Here is a 16,459-nt window from a genome sequence, read left to right on the forward strand (position 1 = left end):
GACTAGAGCAACAAATGATGAAATGTCATTTGAAAAAAGTATTCAGGACGCATTCCCGATGAAGGAAACCATTTCCATACAAGAAAGATTATTGAGGTTAGGCCCATGGCTTGTGGTCATCACCAGCCAGGGAGTTGATTTCAAGGCCACCCTTTCCTTAGAGAAGAATGAACCTTAAGCCGAAAACAAAACAGGCTTTTGGGATGTAACCTGATATTTAAAGGTTTGGGGCTCATGAATTTAAAATATCAGAAAACTTGGGGCGCCTGGGTGGCTCAGTGGGTTAAAGCATCTGCCTTCGGCTCAGGTCATGATCCTAGGGTCCTGGGATCGAGCCTCACATCGGGCTCTCTGCTCAGCAGGGAGCCTGCTTCCCCTCCTCTCTCTGCCTGCCTCTCTGCCTACTTGTGATCTCTGTCAGTCAAATAAATAAATAAAATCTTTAAAAAAAAATCAGAAAACTTATTCTAATTAATGAATTGATTTATATGTCACAAATCAACCGGAAAAAGACTTATGGAGATGGGTAGAGAGCACAGGACGGGAGTTTTGGGGCCTGAATCCTAATCCTTGCTTGGTGGCTTTGATAGACATCAGCTGTGTGGCCTTTTGGTCAGTTATGATATCTCTCTGGCCCTCAGGTTTCTCATCTGAAAAATGGAAAATGGAGACTGGATTGAGAAAGAAGCTTAATGATGTAAACGTCTATGAAGTAAACCATGAAATGTTATGGGGGGGCATTAACTTGGCACGTCCCTAGCAAAGTCCTTTTCCAAAATCCGGAAGATCGTTTCAGTTGAACCCCCAAGTGGGATGGGTGTTCCGGGGCAGCAGGTATCTTAGATGTGCCTATGAACTGAGTCCTGCAATGCAGATTTCTTCTTGGATCCAAGTTAATGCAAAAAAGAAGGGAAAGGACATTCGAGAAATTAACACATCCATTATAATCACCGAAATAGGCTGCTGTAATAAGGGCCATTTAATAAAATTGTAAGAAGCCCTTTTCTAAGGGGGAAGAGATAGGCCAGGATGGAAGTCAAGTGCAGCTGTTTGAGCCTCTGCCAGTGGCCTGATCTCACCAGAAAACTGAAGTTAAAAAACAACAAACTTCCAGATTCAGCAATCTCAGACGAACACTGCCTCCCCCTGCCGTTTGCTCCCGCCCCCACGTGCTTTCTCTCCCTGTCTCCCCAGCTCAGGCACCTGCGTGGCTCGGTGCTTTTCCGAGTGGTGGGGATGTCAGCCCGCAGCCCTGGCGACTGGAGCCCTGGGAGGCGGCAGCTACCTCTCGGGTTTAGCATTACGTCATCCTTTCTAGACCCAAATTTATCTCGGCTGCACGCAGACCCGCAGCTCTGAGCTGCTGCTGACTTGAGGAGAGCTTACGCATGAAGTTAGGCAAGGCTGACTCACCGGGCAGAAGGAAAGGTTTTCTGCTGCTCTTCACGTTTTGGGGCCCTGAGGGGGAAGCAGGATGGAAAAAGACGTATAACTGTTAAGGCTCTCATTTAGGAGCTCAGGACTCACCCTTCCTCCATCTTCAGCCTTCATTGCTTGAACACCCCCCCCCCCCCCCCCCCCCCCCCCCCGCCATCCTTACAGATAATGGCAGAAAACAGTGCCCTGCACACCAAGCGTTTTGCACTTTCAGGGAAGTTCTCTTAAGCACCAGGTGTTACCAGTGCAGTGACTTTGGACTTGTAACTTCACCTGACCGTCCCTTCCCCTCTTTCCATCTCTCCTGTCTGCAGAAAAGATGTAATACAGACCAGTCTCCATTGTTCATGAATCTGCAGTAAGTCTTTTGGAAATCTGCATGGAGTAAACTGACAGAAAGGACCCCTAAGAATGGAGAGCTTTGCCTGCTTGCTCCAGGAGGCAGCGCATCCCCATCTCGGCTGTGTTTGTTAGAGGCCTGGGGGATTCAGGGGGACTTCTCCCATTTTCAAATAAGGCTCCCCTGAGAGAGATACTTTAGGGAGAGGACAGGACCAGAGATTGTGGGTAAGATTCCAGCTTCTGGATTCTTCTCTCAGTTTCCCCATCTGCGTTTGTAGGACAAACTGGATTCATTTGAATAAAAGAAAGGTCACAGCTGCCTCTGGGTTCCTCCAGGCTGGGACTGGCGCTGAGGGATGGTTTATGAAGAGTATTCCTTTCCCGAGGCTAGAGCCCCAAGCTTTGTGCTGTGGGAGGCCATTGTGGCCAATGCCAAAGCAAGAATTCTAGAGGTCAGCCAGAGCAGGGAGAAGGAAATGGCACCTTCAGTTACTATTGGAAAAGAATGACTTCCTGTCTATAAATCTGCCCTTAACACTGCCCACTGCCCTCCATCACCATTACCTCTGTTATTCTTCAACATAGGCAGGTGGGCCTTTTGGGTGACTCTCACCCTACTTTCTATTTCCTCCTCTCCCTCTTGCTCTAAAAGAAGGGCTGGTTAATTAATTCATCTGGAGGTCAGCTGTGAAAGGTCAGGCACGTGCCCTGAGCATCATGCTTTCTCTTAATAACCTGCTAGGCCATACGATCTACGGATTTAAACCCATGTGTATTTTCAGTTGGTACTTTTTTTTTTTTTCTTTTTTGATTGCATGTCACATGGTTTATCTCCCACTGGGGAGACTTTTATTTGTCATGAATCTGCATCTTTTAAATTCCTGCAGTAGCACTTAGCAGTTTGGGATCTAAAGCTTAAGGAGTCTACAAGTAGTAGAAACTAACTTTCAACCTAGTAATTTCTGCCCTTAACTAACAGGTCTTAGCAGATAGCTATTTTCTTTTAAATAATTCCATTCTTCGCTTTGCCCCATAGGTCCCTTGTTGAGAGTAGTTGTTACCAGTATCCAGTGGGAAACCCCAGATCTGAAGTGATCTATCCAACAACAGAAAAAAGTAAGGTCCCTATTTTAAAATCTTTAAAAAAAAAAAAATGACTCTCCTGTGAACAGCTTGGGAACACCTCTCATTTTGGGTCTCCTTGCATTTGATGGGACATCTATTTGGTTCTTAAACGTGGTTCCAAATGTAATATTCAAAAGGCTGGCATAATTTTGCAGTTTTTGACTTCATTGGAAATTGAAAAGAAGAAGAGTGAAAGGAGAGAGAGAAGGCATTAAAACGCAGCATGGATCTCGTGACATTTTTGAGAGGAAGATTTTCATTCTGACATGATATTTTCTGCAGTAGCCACTGGAATGACCATAGGGAAGGGGAAATTCTCCCCTCACCAAGAGCTTCCTGTTGTTTTGGATGTCCACCAGCAGGTTAAAATACTCAGGGTGGGAAGACATTATGGATGTTTATACAATTCCCAGCTTGCTCCTAGAGCATTCAGCATTTATGACCCTCTTGCCCTTCCTCTCCCTAGACCAGTGGTTCTCAACTGGGAGTGACTTTGTGCCCCGCCAGACATTTGGCAGCGTTTGGAGACGTTTTTGGTTGGTAGTGTGCTACTGGCATCTAGTGGGTAGAGGCCAGGAATGCTGCTGGGCATCCCACAAAGCACAAGTTCGCCTCCCCCCCTCCCCCCCGCCCCACATGCATTATTTGCCTGAAATGTCAATAATGTAGAAGTTGAGAAACTCTGGTCTACACTTGAGGGCTTGTTAGATTGAGGACTTGAAAAGAGAACGGCAGAGAAGATAGCCGTTGGCAATCCTTTAATGTGGTCCCTGCTCTCTTTAGCCACTGCTTTCAGTTCCCTCTCTATGGGGGAGAACAAGAGAGGAAACAATTGCTATAGCTTCCATTAACTGAGTGGCATGTACTAAATGCTGGAATTTTTTCATTTAATCTTCACAATAAGCCCTATTGCCCATAGACTTCTTGAGAGTAGGAGCTATGTCTGTTTCTCTCATTACTGTACACATTATGTCCAGTACAGTGCTTGACACATGGCAGACCCTCAATGTTCGGATAAATGGAGTAACTATATCTATTTTATACATGAGGAAATGAGGCTTGGAGAGTCCAGACAGGTAGTATAAGTAGAAGAGTCAGAATTTGAACTGAACCCTTTGTGACTTCTGCACTAAATCACTTACCCACTGAATTATGTCCTTCACTTGCAATAGTGGAAAGGATTTCTAGTCTCTCAAGTCACTAGTGAGGGCCTGAGGCAAAATAAGTTTTTAAACATACAATTAAAACAACAACAACAACAACAACACCACCACCATGAAAAACGGAACTACCTTTATGTGGAAACCAGTGTGGAAGAAGGGCCTCATGACAACTTTCTCGTACTGGAGGGATCATCCTCTGTTTTTGAACAGTGATCTTAGCTTTTCAAATGCTTATGTGGGCACCAGCTGAACAGCACATTTTGTGATGGGGAAACTGAGGCGTGTAAGTTACATAGAAAATATGCAGTAGTAGATAGAGGACTAGAACATGGCATTTCAGATAAAGAATGCTTCAGGTCCTGGGCACCCGTCGGAAGTCGCTGGGAAAAGAGCTTTCCGGAAACTGGCTCAAATTCTTCCTTCCCAGAAGTAAAGCCCAGAAAACTTCGTTTTTACACTCTGGAGACAGAAGTCGAATGGGACTACATTTCCCAGCTGCCATTGCGGAATTCGGCAAAGCGCAGGCCCACTGAAGTGGCGTGTGTACTACCACTCCCGATGCGCAGTGGGAGGGGCGGGACTACATTTCCCAGGAGGCAGAGGAAGGGGCGGGGCGGGGGCGGGCCTCGGTGCTGCGCCCGCCCCTCCCCCGTGCTCGCGCGGAGAGGTAAACAAACCGCGCGCGGGCTGCCGGCGGCGGCGGCGGCGGCGGGCGCGGCGGGGGCGACAAGGGCGGCGGAGAGCGCGCCGAGCCGTGGCCGGGCTGGCCCGCCCGCCCGCCGCACATGTCCCCGGGCGGCACCGGCCTGTATCCGCCTGCGGCGCCTCCTGTCGGCCGGGGAAGGGAGCGCGTAGAGGTCCCGGTCGCCACCAGCGGTGCCCATGGAGAGGGTGCGGATGATCAACGTGCAGCGCCTGCTTGAGGCGGCCGAGTTTTTGGAGCGCCGGGACCGAGGTAACGGCTGGGCGCCGCCGCCTCCGCCACCACCTGAGCCCGCGCACTCCTTCTCCACGCGGGGAGTGCGGTGTGGCGTGTGAGGGGAGGGAGAGTGCGTGTGTATTGGGGGGGATGTGAGAAGGGGTGCGCGTGTGAGGAGAGGGGTACGTGCGTGAGCAGAGGAGGCAGGGGTGCGTGCGCGAAGGGTGCGTGTGTAAGAGGTGCGTGCATGAGCAGTGTGTGTGAGGGGAGGTTCGCGTGCAAGCAGGGGTGTGTGAGGGGAGGGAGGGTGCGTGTGTGAGGAGCGGTGCGCGTGCGACAGGTGCGTGCGTGATGAGGGGTTCGCGTGTGCGGGGAGGCGGGGGTGTGTGTGAGGAGGGGAGCGTGTGTGAGGAGGTGCGTGGTAAGGGTGTGAGGAGGGTGCGCGTGAGGGGAGAGAGGGCGGGGAGGGGTGCGGGAGGTGGTGGGAACCCGGAGCCTGCGAGGGGAGGGGTGCGGGAGAGGCTGCGCGGGCCTGCTGGTGCGGGGAGGACTGGGGGACGAGGTAGGGGGGAGGGACGGGGATCTGGGGGCAGAGGGGAGGTGGGGAGGTGGGCAGAGCAGAGGGAGGGAGTGTGTTGAGAGTGGGCGCCAGCCCGAGGACTTGGGAGGTTGGAGGGAGGTTAGAGCCGAAGGAAGGGGGAGGCGGCGGCGCAGGTAGGGGTGGAGGAGGCGAGGCTGGGCGCCGAGGAGGGGAATGCCTGCTGAGGAGCCACTGGGGAGGAGGGTGCGCGCAGGTGGGGAGGAGACGTCTGAGAAACAGGTAGGAGGAGACGCGACCCTATTTAGGGACTGGGGCTGGAAAAGATGTAAAGAGACTGGGGAGTGAAGAGTGGGAACTCTGGAAATTATGGTGTCAAGGGAGAAAAATGTCCTCTGAGACGGGGCAGTTGAATGGTTTGAAATACGTGAAAATGGTGCGCTTAGTGAGAGACCCAGAATGGGGAGAGTTAAAAGGGGATTTTTGAGACGGGTGAAATAATTGAGGTGGATGGTAACTAGTCTCAGAAATTAGTGTGTTTCAGTTAAGAATTCTTGGAGAAAAGGATTTTTGGAAAGGGTGGAGAGATTACTTGGTTTAGAAGAAGTATTGGTACGCCTTTCAGGTGATGGGTTGGGTCTGTATATAATGTTACATGATAAATGTCCTCACAAGGACTGAGAATTTTATCTTCCAGCCAGAAAGTGGAAAAATTTTACCTCCTTTTCTTCTGCTGTTTTCAGCAGCATGTTACTGCAAGGATTTCAGATCTGTGGATCCATGGATTTGAGTAAATTCCTGTTCTCATATCTTTTTCTCTTGCTGTCTCTTTAGAGTGTGAACATGGCTATGCCTCAACGTTCCCCTCCATGCCGAGCCCCCGGCTGCAGCATTCAAAGCCCCCAAGGAGATTGAGCCGAGCACAGAAACACAGCAACGGGAGCAGCAACACCAGCACTGCCAACAGGTAGCAAGCTGGGGAGGTTTAGAAAGGGCACCTGGAGAGAGGGAGCACACACTCAGGCAAAAGTTCAGGTCCAACGGACCTCAGTTCTTTACCACCAAGTCTGGAGCAACACTGAATAGTCAAATGAGTTCCTTTACCACCATTTCTGGAGATTTGGCCCTTTTAAACTGATACAGTCTAGATATCATAACCTGACTTTGTGGGGAAGGGCAGGAGTAGAATCCAAAGGAAAACCAAAGAGTTCTTGCTGGGTTTATTAAGTGGGGGCGTCTGTGACTGAGAGGGACAATAAAGTGAAACCTGACATGTGTCCATGCATGCAACCACATGCTAAAAGTAATCTTAGTCGAGCTTTAAACTTGGATGATCCAAGAAGAATTTTTAAATGCCAGAAATAGCTCAGGCAGGATATAAAGCAGAATCAAGGGTTTTGTTAAAGGAATAAAAATGTTTGGTTGGAGTAGGAAGTTAGTGGGCATGGTCTGTTTGTTGTTTAAGGGTGGAAGGGAAGACCATGCTATGAAAGTTGTGTCTCTTATTTGATAAGACAGAGTTGGTAAGGGAGATTTTAAAGAAAAACAAAACAAAACAGAAAAAGAATGAAGATGCTTATTTTTCAATCCAAAGGGTTCCCTAGGAAATGCTTGTCTGGATGTACTCAGACATAGTTGACTTCCATTTTTTGAAGACTTTTGGTAGTGCCTGGCTGTCTTTTCAGTGTTTTGCCTCAGAGGGCCAGGGAATTCTAATGATTCAACTCATAGGAAGTTTTCAGAAGGCCACCTTAAAACCAACAGATGCTGTTTTTTCCATTTATAAGAGGAATTAAATGAGACCTCTTTTCCTGATTCCCCAAAGCTTTGTCTAGAGAATGTAAGAATTTATTTTGGAGAGACACAGAGTAATCTCTGGGAAACTAAGGTTACCTGATGAGTATGGGGAACTCCAGACAGGTAGTTAGGTAGTCACTTGGGGAAGTTGGTTGGGAAAAGAGCAGGAATAGGAGCTTTTACTAATAGATGCAGGAAACTTGAGGCTCCTATAGATAATAATTAGAGCTCGAAAGGTTGGATCTTCCTACTCTGCATTTTTGACATTGCTGAGGCGAAAGTAGGATTCACTCTTCCCTCTTTGACTCATCTTTAAAGCTGTGAGTTTCCTTTTTTGGCTTTTTCAGTAGGACTATTCTGTGTTTTTTAAACTTAATTTTTAAAATTATAAAAATAGCTATAAGCTTAATATGCTGTATTTATTTATTTATTTAAAGATTATTTATTTATTTATTTGTTTATTTGACAAAGAGAGAGAGAGAGACAGCGTGAGAGGGAACACAAGCAGGGGGACTAGGAGAGGGAAAGCAGGCTTCCCACCAAGCAGGGAGCCAAATGCAGGGCTCGATCCCAGGCTGTTGGGACCATGACCTGAGCCAAAGGCAGATGCCTAATGACTGAGCCACCCAGGCAACTCTTACTATGCTGTATTTATGTTTATGTGTGGGTCTAGAAGGTTTTTCTATGATATGATAGGTTTGGAATGAAAATATGTAATACGATACATAGCATTTATACAAATAAATTTCAGTTTTCTTGTTCTTCACTGTTTCTGTTAGGATCTATATTTCAAGAATTCAGATTCAATCCATGTATAGATTAAAAAGGTTAAAAAATTTTTTTTTTAAATTTAGAGACAGACAGAGAGTATCAGGAAACCAGACCTGGGTTTTGTCATGCTACAAATATTTACTATTTCCTCTTTTGTAGAAGTTAGGTAAATGATCTTATTACATTTTCTCTTTATCCCTCTTCTCATCTATAAAATGAAGGGATGGACTACATATTTACCAAGGTCCCTTTCTGCCCTGAAGTTCTGTGACACTGATTTATTGACAGTTCTAGAGATCAGTTATAATATTAGTTATTCAGTATACCACTCCATCATTACAGAGGCAGCCTCATTACTAACAATTCAAGAATTATAGATGCATAAAAAAGATACACATTTCTAGATTTTACCAGTTACGTTATAGGTCATTAATAAGTCTTTGTCATCTGTTGGCTTAAACTTTGCTCAGCTTGGGGTTTTGACCCAGTGGTGTTTCTGTTTCATGTTAGGGTTCCTGTTAGGATTCTACTATTGTGTGTGGGACCACAGTGCTAATTACTGTATATTTTAGCAGAGCATATCAGAAAATTTGTAAAACTATAGGCATGCCATGTTCTTACAGTACCCATGGGAAAATAATTACGTACACATTGGACCACCCAAGACTAAGGAAGATAATTTTTCATAGGAATATAAGTAGTAAGAAGGAAGGAAAAAGAGAGAGAAAGAAACAGATTTTAGAATATACTAAGGTCCACCCACGTGTGGGGTTTAGACTGGGGCCTATAGATGAGAATTAGTATGTTAAAGTGAAACACTAGAAATTATTTTTCCTTACCGTTTGTTAAAACTTCTGCTTCCTGGGATAGAGAAGCCATGGATCAAATTCCCATGCTGGGATATGTGAGAAATGGGGTTGTTAGTCCATTTGAGGGAGACTCTATGGGCTTCTGATAACTTGAGGCCTAGTACTGGATTTAGTAGAAATTTTATTACATTGGTTACATATAGCAGAAAGAAAGACTTGTAAAAATTTTCCATTTACTAGTCTTCTGAAACAAGGAAGGTAATAGAATTATGGACTATCTGTCTTATTTTCCTGATCAGAAAGGTACTTGTGTGGCAGTTGCTGTTACTAGTATGCATCTTGGACGTTGATATCTTGTTTGTCCTAAGATGACATTTGTCTCCCTGACGTTGTAGCATCTTTCAGATACAATGCTGGCTTTTCCCCCCTAATATCCTCAGGTATAATATGATCTTCCTGATATAAAATGTTGTTTTTTAAGTGTATGCTGAATGTTAGCTCCTAATATTATGTCTAGAAATCTTATTTTTATGGAAGTACAAAGGAGAGAAAATAAGTGATATAATGTGATGTTACAAGCATGTACCTTGAAAATCCCAGTAATTTTATCATTTGGTATCCTTCTAACTGACAGCTCAGAAGTGGGACCTGTAATATTTAATTATTTTTAAAATACCTGGTTGAATTTACTGTGGTCTTGGTCATGGCCTTCTGGCACATTTCCTAAAAATCACCCTTCCTAAGATGTTACTGCTATTAGAAAACCTGGGTGCGTTGCTCTCTGGCTCATTGAGGAGCCTCACGTAAGTTCAAATTCCCGGTTTTTTACTGTTTGGTCTCACAACTGAAAAATTTCAAGATTTGTCATCTTTAAACTCTACTAACACTACTCTGCCTGGCTTCATTGTAACACTCATTTTCTCCTAAATATTTCTTGAATCTGCTGTCTTTCCCCTTATCTTCATTACTTCCCTCCTGATGAGATACCATCTATCTCTCACCTGGAGACCTGTTATAACCTCCTAATCGGTATCCATGCAACTACACCTGGCCTATATACAATTCTGACGTATTATATTAGCTAGCTTTCTTTCTTTCTTCAATACACCATGTTTCTTCCTACTTCAGGGTCTTTGCACATACTCTGTTCTTTCCCCTTTGCCAAGTAAGTTGTCCTTATCTAATAACACTCTTATTTCAGCTCAATCATAACTTCTTCAGGGAAGCCTTTTCTTATCAGGCAAAGTAGATTAGGTGTTCACATGATAGCACCCCTACTTTTCCTTCATGGTGTTTATCATAGTTTGTAGAAATACAGTTCTCTGATTGATAAATTCATGTCTCATTCATTGGGCTAAAAACTCCATGAAGGCAGAAGTTGAATCTCTTCTGCTTAAGGATTCATCCCCAGTATCTATCACAATGCCTTGTACATAGTAGGTGCTTCTTAAAAAATGGAAGGTTTTCAAACTCCAGGTAGATTGCCCTCTGTGGAACTGCATTTCTCTTTTGTGCTGATTACCATATTAAAGTATGGAAGGAGACATTATGCAACTCCTGCTTTGGCAAACTCTGATTACATTGTATTCTTTTTTTTTTTTTTTTCTTAAAGATTCTATTTATTTATTTGACAGAGATCACAAATAGGCAGAGAGGCAGGCAGAGAGAGGGAGAGAGAGAGAGGAGGAAGCAGGCTCCCCGCTGAGTAGAGAGCCCCATGTAGGGCTCGATCCCAAGACACCGGGATCATGACCTGAGCAGAAGGCAGAGGCTTTAACTCACTGAGCCACCCAGGCGCCCCTGATTACATTGTATTCTAAAGAATGTTAATGATAATATATTTGGAAAGGAAGATAATATGTAGTATTTGAAGAATAATAATCTCTAACTGCCAGTTCTTTTAAATGGGTATTATTACAGTATATTATAGTATTGTATATAAGTATATTATAGTAGACTATAGAATGCTGCAGTTAATTTTAAAAAACACTCACTGTCATCCAGTCATGAAATTAAAGTATTAAAACCTACCTGCCCTGCCAGAACCATAAGTCTGTCAAATATTGGCAATAAATGTTGGTATGAGGCTATGACACATAGTAATTTCATTGTTTTAAGGTGATGGAGAAGGTAATAGTAAGTACCAATTTATGTTTGTATTTTAAGTTGACGAAAAATTTATTTTATTTGGTGTCCTTTGGCTATTAAAGAATCTCACAAGAGCAGCCACATTTCAATTCCTTTGGCTAGGATTGAGGACATTAGAAAATAAAACAGCTTTTCCTTTTGCTTGTAAAGCTTTAGTTTAACTATTTTTTAACTACAGAATCATGAAATGTTTTAGTCTTAGAGGGAATGATTGTATTGTTGTATTTTCAGCTTTAAACCCTTTTTGGTTATCTTTTTTAGAGGATTTTTTTTTTCCAGTAGTAGTAATTTGAAATTTGTTATATCTTCTGTTTCCATTCTTAAATATGTACCTGTTAGTTCACTGAATAGTTGAAGGAAACCTTTTTTTTATTGTGAAATTTCTCTTTACTATTCTATGCTTTTCAAATTTTCTATATAAAGAAATAGTTTCTGAGTCTCTGTTGAATAGATAATTCCTAGAGTATCAGGACAAAAGTAGAGATTAGTAACAGTTAAACTTTTTGTGATGTTAGTATTGTTCAATATTTTCAAATGTTGAGTGATTAACACCTCCTGTGTGATGTTTTCTGTGATATTCTGTCTTCCCCTAAAACTGTTTAAATGAAAAATTCTTAAGAATTATTTATATACCTCACTAAACAAACTCAGACTTTTCATTAAATGCTTCATGGAAGCAGAAGTTTGCTGTGCAGAGTTTCTAAAGGACATATTCCCTTATGGAAGTATGTTTCAAGGAGACTTGACGATCATGCCTTGTAAGTCAGTAGGACAGCTGCTTCTGTTCCTGTTTGATTAGTGGCCTTTTCCCAGAATATTGAATACATGATGTGGAAGATCACAAATTATAAAAAAGGAATTCAGGATTTCATTCCGTGTAGTTCTCTGCTTTATGAAGGTATGATATTGTCACTCATTTTATGATTAAAACTCATGTGGCCCAGAGATGGTAAGAGATACTTATTTAGCTTTCAGTGGTGGTTGCTTTAATATCAAGCTGGATTTTCAGCAGAATTTGCATCATTCTAACCAGAGGACACTGTTGACCCTTTAGAAAGCTTTTTCTTCTAGATTTCTCCTTACAAAGAGAACAGCATTGCTTTCTTTTGGATATAGCATGATTCTTTGTCACTTCTTAAGTAAAGATAGTTTTCCAGATACTAATTTAATCAAAGAGCTTTGATGGTATCATTTGACAAAATGTATTTCCAGATCCTATTTGTGGTCGATAATGCTGATGTAATTAATATAAGCATACATATTTTTTGTTAGATTGTTTTTATTTTTCATTTTGGCTTTCTACATTTTAAATATTGGCAGCTTTTCCTCCCCCTGCATATGTATATAGGAGTGTGTGTGTGTGTGTGTGTGTGTGAGAGAGAGCAAGAGTGTGTGTATGTGTGCACCATCTTCATTACCATTTAATGAAGAAAACACATGTTGTCAAGTAAACATATCAATGTATTATTTCAAACTGTGATGAGTTTAATGTAGGAAACATAGATGATCCTATGAGGAGTATAACAGGGAGGACCTGATTAAGTTTGATAGATGAAGGAAGGCATCTCAGAAGTGGAACCTCTTATAAAGCAGGGGTAAAGAGGTTTTCATGTTCATACACATCTGTTAAATCATTTTTAATTATAGCATGATATTCTGTTTCATGGGTATACCATAATTTGTTAAGCCAGTCACCCATTGATTTAAGTTCTTTTTAGATTTTTTTCATTCAAAATAGGGCTATTCAGAACATGTTTTTGCAGATAGTTTTGTGCATTTGTCTACCTAGATCCTTAGGATAAACATGAAGAATTAGAACTCTTGGGTCAAAGGGTAGGATCCATCTTCAATAATAAAAATAGTAACGCCTTGCATTTAATGTACAACTTGTCTATAAAGCCCTTTAATGTACGTTATTACCTCATTTGAATTTCAGAACAGTTCTGTGAGGTAAAATGAAAATATTTTCCTTTTTTTTTTTGTTGAGAAACTGGACTGGCAAGCAAGGTAACTTGCAAAAATAGAACTAGGAAATAAGACAGATCTCTGGGATTTGTTTCTCTGGGATCAGCAAACAGCCCTTGGTAAGAATTTACTTAAAAAGTAAGACTTCATGACCATAGCCTGAAATTCATGTGTTAGCACTCTCCTTTTCTGCTCTGCCTGAAATGCGTCGTCTGCATCTGCCGCTTTAAGGCTTTCCCACCAGTGCTTTTTCAACTTTTGCAATTTGCTTCCTTTTTCACTAGTTACTGAAACTGCTTTCTTAAAGGTAATTTGTAACCAAATTTACTGAACTTATACAATGTACACAGAACATGCCTCCCGATGATAGAGGAGCTTATGGTGCTTTTGGAAAAATATGTATATAATAAAATGATAAATTATACAAATCAGTAAGATGTTATAAACATGGCTATTTTTATTTGTCAGATGATAGTATACAGATTAAATTATTTAAATTTATAGAAGATTATTACAGTAGGTTATTATAGAAATGTTACGGATTCACAGTATATACTTATTCATTAACTTTGACATGCATTCTAGGAGACATAGGGATTCCATATCTTAGTATAAGTGAAATTCTTTATGTTTTATCTGAGTAACTAATTTCTTATAAGAAAAAATATTTGGGGGGTGCCTGGGTGGCTCAGTAGGTTAAAAGCCTCTGCCTTCCGCTCAGGTCATGGTCCCAGGGTCCTGGAATCGAGCCCTGCATCCGGCTCTCTGGTCGGCAGAGAGCCTCCTTCTCCCTCCGTCTCTCTGCCTGCCTCTCTGCCTTCTTGTGATCTCTCTCTGTCAAATAAACAAATACAAAATCTTAAAAAAAAAAAAAGAAAAAATATTTGGTTTGGTAGACAATTTTGTTATTAATGTTACTATATACATTTCAGGGGAAAAGTGTGGGTTTTCTTTTTATTTAGCTTTATGATGTTAGATAAAAAGATTTCTGTGTGGTATTGATTTCCTTACATTTCTTTATTATGGGAAATATTTTCGATAGTCTTTTGAAAACACTATGTAAACACCATTTGTGGAGGCCACATGATGAGAGTTTTGAAGCCATTGAAATGGGCATTTTTAAATTATAGAAGGACATAATTTTATTTTATTTATTCATTTTTAAAGTTTTTCTTTGTTTATTCATGAGAAACAGAGAGTCAGAGGCAAAGGGAGAAGCAGGCTACCCATGGAGCAGGGAGCCTGATGCAAGACTCGATCCTAGGAACCTGGGATCAGGACCTGAGCCAAAGGCAAGCACGTAACTGACTGAGCCACTCAGACACCCATAGAGTGTAATTTTAGTCTCAGTCAACGTATTTTGATAAAACAACTGATTTTCCTTTATTCTTATTTTGATTAGACAGGGACAATTAGGATTCTCTTCAAGGAACTGTAAATAACTTTCTTATGCGATAAGAAACTAGAGGGTAAAATGTAGTAAGTTTGTCTTGGTATTAGAAGAAATGTAAATTTTGAGGTTTTTAATTTTGATTACCATAATCTTGTATGGGAGTATGTATCTTCAACAACATGAACAACAGAAAAAAAGTGATCTTCATATTTCACAAAAACTCTGTACAATATATTTTTGTTAATACTGAATCTGCTAGGATTGCTTTCTGTAGTCTTTGCTGGTAACCGTCAGTGCACAGAAGTTACAATTTAAAATTCAGACTTCTAACTTGGATAGAAAACAAATTGACTGCTTTGTATGAAGTTGATCTTGGGGTGTTTAATATCATTATTCTCATTGTCAGTTTATTTGTGGCAGATATGCTTACTGGAGACAAAGGTATGTTCGTGTTTTTAACATTGAAGTTGAAGCCTATATTAGAACAGCTGCGTAATGTGTTTCTTTTATTCTGTAAACATTTAAGTATCAGTAAGAATTTAATATTAACTTATTAAGTATGAGTATCTGTTTCATGTTGTTGGCCATTTTCATAAATGTGGTAAATAACTTGGATGTTAATGGTAGAGTGTAACAAGCGTGAGGTACTGTCCTGGGAAGTGAGGGTGTCCTATTCTGCATGTTCACATGACGGAATTTTTGGGGTGATGGAAGTTTCCTAAAACTGGATTGTGGTAAAGGTTATGCAACTGTATAAATTTACTGAAGTTCATTGAACTGTACCCTTAAAATGGGTGAATTTTATTTTATTTTTTTTAAAGATTTTATTTATTTATCTGACAGAGATCACAGGCAGGCAGAGAGACAGGCAGAGAGAGAGGAGGACGCAGGCTCCCTGCCGAGCAGAGAGCTGGATGCCTGTCGTGATCCCAGGATCCGGAGACAGGCTTTAAACCACTGAGCCACCCAGGCACCCCAGGGTGAATTTTATAGTATGCAAATTATACCTCAGTAAAATCGTTTAAAAAAATTGCCTGTTGCTGTTTATTGCAGTAAGATAAGAAGAGTCTTGAATGTGTGATGGATGCTTAAAAGAACTAAAGGTGGAATGAACGAATATTAGACAATGAGGCCTTCAGAACTTGAAATGAACCATTATGGGGTTAGGAGTAGGGAGTGTAGCTGGTTGGAAAAAGATACCTCCTCCATTCTGCAGCTAGCAAAGCAAGGAGATTCAGCTACCCTGGCAGCCTCTCCTCCCTTACTTCCTTTGAGAATCTGTTTTCTGTATGATGTACTTGCCTTAGACATTAAGATTCTTTGAAATAGGGGCGCCTGGGTGGCTCAGTGGGTTAAAGCGTCTGCCTTCAGCTGAGGTCATGATCCCAGGGTCATGGGATCAAGCCCCGCATCTGGCTCTCTGCTCGGCGGGGAGCCTGCTTCCTCCTCTCTCTCTCTGCCTACCTGCGATCTCTCTCTGTCAAATAAATAAATAAAATCTTTAAAAAAAAAAAAGATTCTTTGAAATACATGTGTAACATCTCTGTGCGTCTGCTTCTAGTACTATAGGGAAGAGTGGGACATATTAACAATAAAGCTTGGGATCTTTAGAAAAATGGACTTTATATTTATAGAATTAATGCTGCGAATTATGGTACCGTTCATTTATTTTCCCTGAAAAGTACCTATTGAATATTTAAAAGGCTACTTTTTTTTTTTTTTTTTTTGATTTTTATTTATTTGACAGACAGAGATCACAAGTAGGCAGAGAGGCAGGCGGGGGTGGGGGTGGGGGGTGGGGGTGGAAGCAGGCTCCCTGCTGAGCAGAGAGCCAGATGTGGGGCTCTATCCCAGGACCCTGAGATCATGACCTGAGAGGAAGGCAGAGGCTTAACCCACTGAGCCACCCAGGCACCCCTGAATATTTATTTCATGCCTGACCCTATCCTAAAATATCAAAATATAATTTGGAAGTCAAGAGATTTAGGAAATCACTGATACTTTCTGCATTTTTATTATTTATTTTAAAAAAGTATTTATTTACTTGACAGA

General features: G+C 41.8%; 1 protein-coding gene across 4 annotated transcripts in view; it reads left to right on the forward strand.

Annotated features, from left to right (window-relative positions):
• Positions 1-16,459, forward strand: part of MXI1 (MAX interactor 1, dimerization protein) — an 80,054-nt gene that overhangs the window by 12,568 nt on the left and 51,027 nt on the right. For 2 of the 4 annotated variants that reach the window (XM_032312349.1, XM_032312348.1), the window contains exon 2: positions 6,359-6,491. In XM_032312349.1, coding sequence (XP_032168240.1) covers positions 6,359-6,491 — 133 coding nt within the window. Of the gene's footprint in view, positions 1-4,748; positions 5,023-6,358; positions 6,492-16,459 lie in introns of those variants that run through there. The other 2 variants (XM_032312351.1, XM_032312350.1) reach the window with 2 other exon arrangements.

This window comes from Mustela erminea, chromosome 14 (genome assembly GCF_009829155.1).
Source record: "Mustela erminea isolate mMusErm1 chromosome 14, mMusErm1.Pri, whole genome shotgun sequence".
Classification (NCBI taxonomy): domain Eukaryota; kingdom Metazoa; phylum Chordata; class Mammalia; order Carnivora; family Mustelidae; genus Mustela; species Mustela erminea.